The sequence below is a fragment of the Notolabrus celidotus genome, chromosome 19 (genome assembly GCF_009762535.1).
Source record: "Notolabrus celidotus isolate fNotCel1 chromosome 19, fNotCel1.pri, whole genome shotgun sequence".
Classification (NCBI taxonomy): domain Eukaryota; kingdom Metazoa; phylum Chordata; class Actinopteri; order Labriformes; family Labridae; genus Notolabrus; species Notolabrus celidotus.
In genome coordinates, this window is record NC_048290.1 from 23794673 (window position 1) to 23802269 (window position 7597).

The 7597-nt window shown below is 41.1% G+C and overlaps 1 protein-coding gene across 1 annotated transcript; it reads left to right on the plus strand.

Moving 5' to 3' along the window:
- Positions 1-30: 30 nt before the first annotated feature.
- Positions 31-7443, plus strand: brf2 (BRF2 RNA polymerase III transcription initiation factor subunit). The gene is made up of 4 exons (XM_034710369.1): positions 31-354; positions 5484-5543; positions 5650-5971; positions 6466-7443. The coding sequence occupies exons 1-4, from the start codon at positions 207-209 to the stop codon at positions 7259-7261; spliced, it is 1326 nt and encodes a 441-aa protein (XP_034566260.1). The 5' UTR covers positions 31-206; the 3' UTR covers positions 7262-7443.
- Positions 7444-7597: the final 154 nt, after the last annotated feature.

The following is a 7597-nucleotide window of genomic DNA, read 5'->3' on the forward strand; positions in this document are numbered from 1 at the left end:
AACCATTGACGGCACGAGCGCTGGGTCTGACCGGACACATTTTACCCACCCACACCAGACCGCAATAATTAACGTTCATTGGTCGTGCAATCTGTTTACATTTTTTATTGCGGATGTGGGTGACACCGGTGTGTTGCAGGTGTTCGCAGGAATTTAACACCTTTAAAAGCTTCAAGTTGTTTTGTGTCGACTTGTGAATTTGTGAGATGTCTCACGCGGATCTGAGGTGTCCGGGCTGCGGCTCCTCAAACGTCGTGGATGATGATCTTTACGCTCAGGTCCAGATGGTGTGTGTGGACTGCGGCTCCGTGGTGTCAGAGGGAGTCCTGGCCAATGATCCTGTTGGAGGGCTGGGTAAGAGCAGTGATGATGGAGGCTGCACAGTGTCACTTTGTGTCCAGTTAAAGCCCCGGGAGTTATCATGAGAGAGTCAGGGATCTCAAGTCACCGACATTATTACTTCGGGGTCTCTTCCACCCACTTTTGGGTGTTAATACTTAATATTGTTTGTTGTTATCATTTATTTATTACTTTAGAATTTGACAAATACATTTTTAAAGATAAAACATCAACAAGTAGCCATTAATGGCGTCTAGCATTTACAAAATCTTAACAGATCATTTATAATTTACTTTTTTACATAATGTTTTTTATTTTTTTATTTTGTCCAAACCCTTCACGTTACACAGTCAATAATTGGTGCCTAAGTTCCATGTTAAGGACATAGGAGGACAATTTAATGCTTCGTTGCTCTCTAGTGGACAAACTATGTAATGACACTGTTTCTATATCCCCCATATCAGGAGTGTCCAACTCATTTCAGTTCAGGGGCCACATGCAGCCCAATTTGATCCAAAGTGGGCCAGACCAGTAAAATCACAACATAATAACCTATAAAGAAGGACAACTCCAAAATTTTCCCATTTTTTTATTGCAAAAAAAAACAATTACAAGTACATTCTGAAAATCTTCATATTTCATGAACTACCTTTCTTTAAAAACAGCTGTTGTATTATTCACCAAGATGAGTCTCATAGTGGGCCCAATATTATATTCTTTAAGCACTGAAACCTGCTGTGAACACACCAAACACACAGTCCACCCATTCACCTGACACAGAGAGTTTAATGTTTACAGAAAAAGAACAGATAGATTATGATAATGAACCAGGTAAAGTTGACTATTTTGGACCCCTCAGCTCCAGCATGAACAGTTTGCTTACTGGACAGTGTTGTATGAGGGGTGTAGTGCTAGTGCTAGTAGTGACGGAGCGCACCTATGACGTACACACATGTATGGTGAGCATGCACATGATATGTGGCTCCTTTTGAAAAAGGTAAATCCACCACTCCTGCTGTGACAAGGTTACATATATGTACACTTTAGTGTTGATTGGATCTTGAAGTGCTCTAAAAAATCTGTGAATTTCCACCGGGTTATGCAAACTGCAAATATTCTTTTTCCTCACTTTGAGAAAAAAAGTCCCGGAGCGTCGTTCAGGTGCGCTCCATCAGCGCTATGATTGTGTGCGACCCCCAGAGGACAAATCTGAAGTAGCAGTTACTTTTATTGAAAAATTGCAGTTATCATCTTCTCCGTAATTTTTTCCCTTTGGGAAGTCATCTGTGGGCCGGGCTGGTACCTGTGGCGGGACGGTTTTGGACCGTGGGCCGTGTGTTTGATACTCTTGCCATATATATTGAACTTTATGTGGCAACTCTATTTTGAAAATGTATTCAATTATAAATGGCACACAGGTTATACCACTGAACGGAGCCGATCCATCTATTATTGTTTTATTTTATGTTTTGCTGTCCTTTCTTGAGTGGCTGTTCTTACAGTGCAGCCTCGCCAAACACTGATCTTCAGTGCAAACAGCTCATTTTAACCTTTAAATTACTCGGAAAATCTTACCACCTCCATCAGGCAGTGGCTGGGTTCACATAGTTATTTTATTTTTTATTTAACCTTTATTTAACCAGATAAAAGACCCATTGAGATCGAGACCTCTTTCGCAAGGGTGACCTGGCCAAGAGAGTCAGCAACATACGTCATAGTAAACAAAACAGACAGATAACGACAACAAACATTAAAATATAAAATACAAGCAATTTGATAATAGTGTTGTGTTGTGTTCTCCTTTTGTAATTTACTGACTCTGTTTTGTGTGATACTGACCAAAAATAATATGCTGAGTGACAAGATCACTGTTCCTGCAAAAAGATGTCTGTTTTATAAGGTCAGTCTTCTTTAGTGCTGTGAACACTGCAAATCAATCTGTTCATTTTCATTTTATTGGGATGAAGCAGACGTTTAAAAGAGGAATACATTCATATTGACTATCCTGTTTGAGGTAAATGGTATTACCCCTTTTTTAAGAATAATATCCGATTGTCAAGTCTCATTAATTATGTCAAAAAAATCATGCCTTAATACTGTATGGCATGTCCGTAGAAAAAGGTGCAATTAATCAAACTTAAAGATTAGATAGCTCTATCTGTGGTTTGCACCAGGATGTCATGCTTCACGTAATGCAAAAAAGGTCAGTGATGATTGTGCAAAGTGAATCAGGCAAATGGCAATTATCCTTACAGACGTGGAGAGCACATGTGCAAGTCATAGGCTGTTTTCGAAACTGCCTACTATACTAGCTGTATTTACTGATTTGGCCAAAATTCAGTATGTAGTATGTGAACAAGAGCAAAATCTGAAGTATGCCACTCTACCCACCGGATGTCGCACTGATTCGGGAACATTTCTCAATATGTGCCATCACATCAGTCTCCCTCGCACACTATTTCCCACAATGCACACTGCTGACTTTCATTTTTTATTTTTATTTTTTGATGAAAAGAAACTCCGTTTTTAGATGCTGTGAAAATTATTCAATTCCATATGAGCCGTGTCTTACATTTTAAATTATAAGTGATGCTAAAGAATCAGTTTCGCTATCACCTTGGCCATTGCTTACTTACGCTTTCCGAAACCGGAAATCCAGCAACGCCTGGCCCAGCGTACTGCATGACAGATCCAACAAAACAGTTATACTACATACATAGACCGTTTTAAAAACGGCCTGCAACATACTACCTACTAATGTAGTAGGCACTAGGTGCTGCCTACTGCATACTGTGTTTGAATTTAGTATGTCGTATGACTGTTCTGTTGGATCTCTTATGCAGTATGCTGAGCCAGACGTCACTTGATTCCGGATTTCGGAAAGAGGAAGTAAACAACGGCCCAGCTGATAGATAAACTGCTTCTTTAGCATCAATTTATGATTTAAAAAGTTGAGACACGGCTCATATGGAATAATGATTATTTACAGCACCTAAAAACTGAGTGCCACCCAAGCGTGCCGGACACAGCCCTGGTGGTGAGGCTTTCAGCAGCGTGTCTGCCCCCTGGTGGCTGGCTGCAGTATAGGTAAAAAAATCCGTCTCCCCCATTGGGTGCAGTCAAACTTAAAAAAATAAATACACGTCATACGAATGTTTCTCACATCCGTATGCTGTGGTGATATGTAGTTAGTATTTTAATGTTTTGTGTCCAAGGCCTCTTTTTTCTGAAAAGTTTCTTTTTCGTTAGTTATTAGAGGTTGAAAAACGGGGTTTTACTTCCTGTTTGCTTTGATTCACAGCCGCCGTAGAACGAAACTTCAAAGGACACACAGCGTCTTGTGACGTTACGCTGTAGGGCGGAGTTTATTACAGTGGCTTCACAGGCTCTGGCTGCACAATGGCTGCGCCCAGGAGCGTGATTTTTTGGCTTCAGAACCGTACAACGGGAAGAGGCGGAGCATTTTTATTTACAGTCTATGGTGCCACCGTCAAAAAATAATAAAAAGAAGAAGCGTAATGTTAGCGCTGTGCATTGTGGGAAACAGTACGAAGGGAGACTGGTCCGATGCATACTGAGAAATTTTCCTGAATCAGTAGACATCAGGGTAGTTTTGGCATACTGCAGATTGTCCTCTTGTTCATATACTACTTACTACATACTGAATTTTGGCCAAATCAGTACGTACTGCTAGTATAGTAGGCGGTTTCGAAAACAGCCATAGACATGGATGTAGCTACGTTTACATGAGACTTTTAATTCCTCTTTAATTCAGAATTAAAATGAAATCCTCTTTAAAAAGATTTAAAATGACCATGTAAACACCTAATTCCGAATGAAAATGACCATTTCGAACTAAACTTAAATCCGAAGTAAGTGGCTGGTTTATTCTGATTTTAAATCCGAATCGAATAATTCCTCGATCATGTATACATTCATTCCTCTTTAAATGAATTCCGGTCGTTCTGCTCATGCTCGTTCCCTTGTCCTGTCGTGATGACGCACATACTCCGCGCTGGCGGGCACATATTTCAGGCTGAGGTAGAGCAGCTGTTGCACTAACCGGCTTTGATTCGCCTAGGTCTTCCGCCTCCCTTCTCTGGTCCTCTATCTCTCTTCTCCTCCTCAGGGGACGAAAGTGAGGCAGTATGTTTGTGTTGAGCTGCTTATTCAAAACTATAATCAAAATCAAAGCGAAAGTTGCACTTATTGTGTGGTCTTCCATGTTGTAACCAAAAATGAAAGAAGCAGGAACTGGAGAGTTCTTCGGGTAAACGTAAATACGTCACGCCCGCCCCTGTCCAATCAGAACCCTTCCCAACCCCCAGACCGTAAGCGGAATTGAATACAGACGATTAAACGTGTTTTCCATGTGAACCTCAATTCGGAATTACTATTTCCATGTTAACACAAAGGAGAATACTTTAATTCGGAATTATTTAATTCGGAATTATTTAATTCAGAATTATTAATTCAGAATTAAAAAACAACATGTAACTGTGGCCAATAATGGCAGCTCGATCTAACTTTTTTGTCTAACACCAAGAGAAAATGGTGGTGCAGAGGCACCTGAAGTCAACTTGCAAACAGGTTAATTTGCATTGCTCACCTGTCAGCCAACTCTAATTATAGAGAGCAATGCAAAACTCAAAATGACATGATTCTTGCATAATGCATGATTCACACATTCAATGTGCACAAATTAGTAAACGATCTAGTCAAACCAAAACAGTTTGTCACATGTTTCATTTTGCTGTAAAGATTGGCGCTTTAATATGGGTGTTAAAGGGGAGTCTCTGCTTTTGCAGCCAGCCTCTAGTGGACACTCAAGGAACTGCATTTCTTTATACTTCACCACTGGCTTCATTTTTTTTAACACTGGGTGTTAGAGCTGGGAGCAAACATGCATTCAGCAGTTTGAGAAATGATGAACCCTTGTGTTGCGTGTTTGGGAGTTAATACTGATTAAAAGAAGTGTGAGGAAGTGGAATTTATTCGATAATTGGGCTGTAAATAATATCGCTTCCACTCTGTAATGGTTAATAACATGGTGAGTGGACTTAGAATGTAATATTTTGACTCTTCAAATAGGTTTACTTTGACTTAAATGATCTTCATGTCCTGACTATGTGTGCTTTTTACAGAAGTCAGCTACAGCCAGACGACAGCCGTGACCAAGAAGCCCTGTCTTAACCTATTAAAAGGTGCAATCTTTCCTCTTCTTCTTATCGATCGTATCAGTTGTGGCTATTCTCTGAGGAGATCATGTTCCTACATGTACAGGTCTTAAATCTCTTGATATCTTTGCAGGTCTTCAACGTGTCAAAGCCATGTGTCGAATCATCTGCGTTCACCGTGAGATTGAGGAACTCTCGCTCACGTATTTCAATCAGGCCTATCAGCACGACAGCTTTATTAGAGTGAGCCTTCAGAAGAAGGAAGTTCTCGCCGGCTGCTGCTTGCTTGTGAGCTGCAGGTTGCGCAATTGGCCAATCACTATGGGAACCATCAGCCGCTTGCTGGATGCCGACTCAACGCTGATGGGAGCGGTTTATCAAGAGATGGTCAAAGTTCTCAAAATCGAGGCTCCCATCATCAACGTCACTGATGTGATGGAGGCGCACAGTCAGGAGTGAGTGAAACACAGTGTACTGGATGTTTCTGATTGAAGGTTATCAGCTGTAAACAAGGCGATAAGAAATTACGTGCATGGTAGGATAGGAACAGAGACCGGAGAGCTGGTTCTGACCAATCAGAGCGCATTTACATCCTTGAAGATTGACTTGACAGGATGGATGGTTTCTTATTTTGATGAAAAAACTTGGAGAAAATGGAAAAATAGAAATAACACGAGTAGAACAATCTGTGATGAAAGTTTGAACTGCTTTTTGACTGATTGAACTTGTTGATCCTAGATCTGAGTTCCAAATGCGAATCGGTCCCATTGGAGATAATTACGATTGATCTGTGTATATATTGAATGTCTCCATCAGAATTTAAGTCCAGTATTTGTCTAAATATTTCACAAGATATGCTTTAAATGAGACATTACAGCCTCAGATTTGCCTTTTTTTTTAAAAGAAGCTCAACATTAATTTACAGACAGGTCATTTTTCTTTCTCTCAGGTACAAAATTGGCTCTAATCATGTCCCCGAAGAGTTGGCCGAGGACTCCAGAAACCTGTCCAAACGTGCTGTGGCCTTGGTGGAACTGGCCGCAGAGACCTGGATAGTGACTGGCAGGAGGCCCATCCCCATCATGATGGCAGCCGTCTATCTGGCATGGCAGTCCTTGAAACCCAACAAGCAGCGGCTGAAATTCACCCTGGACAAATTCTGCCAGCTCGCCAAAGTGAAAAAGCAAGTGCGGGCCATGAAGAGAATAACGGAGATAAAGGAGGTGCTATGCAAGCTGGGGAAGGAGCTTCCATGGGTCAGAGAGGAAGTCACGCCAGATAATGTAATGCTGCAGGTGGAGGATATTCTGAATTACAAGCATGCACTGCTAAGAAAGGCCATGAGGACCCACGAGGACGCTCTGCTGGCAGAGTGTCAAACCAGCTGTGAGGACTCTGTAACCGTGGAGAACACTGATGGAGCCTCTGAGGAGCAATGTGAACTGAGTACTGAAAAGGCTAAGCAGGCAGGTGATAAAGATGATAGTTCATGCATAATGCCTGAGCAGCTAGACGATAGTCAGGAGAGTCCAGATGCTGCACCAAACTGGGGGAAGAGAGTGCTGTTTGCTCCCCCCTGCGTGGTTCATGCCAAGAGAAGACGAGTGGAGCAGCCTGGGCTCAAAGATGTCACTGGTGATGAGGAAATCTCTGACAGTGAAATTGACTCATACATCCGTACTCCTCGGGAAGCGCGGGAGTTCGCTCTGGCACAGAAGATATTATCAGAGAGTGAGAAATTATAACTGGTGATGGATCAAGCCCGAACTTTGTTAAATGGGTTTCTGTTGCATCAGTAAAGAAGGATGTTTGAAGTTACAGTTTCTGTGTTAGAACTTCTATTTCATATCAATTCATTCTTTTTATGAGATCACAATAAGATACATCTCCTCTATTTAGTTTAAATAAATGTATTATTTTTGTATAATTTTGTCTGCTTATTTGTTTACTTTAACATGAAATCCTGCTGAAATGGTAATAAACTGAAATTATTTGAATTACCACATGATGCTAATTTAGAGGATTCAGATTTAACAAACTGGAACACTTTTATAGAATACTTACACAAATAAGTGGTTCCA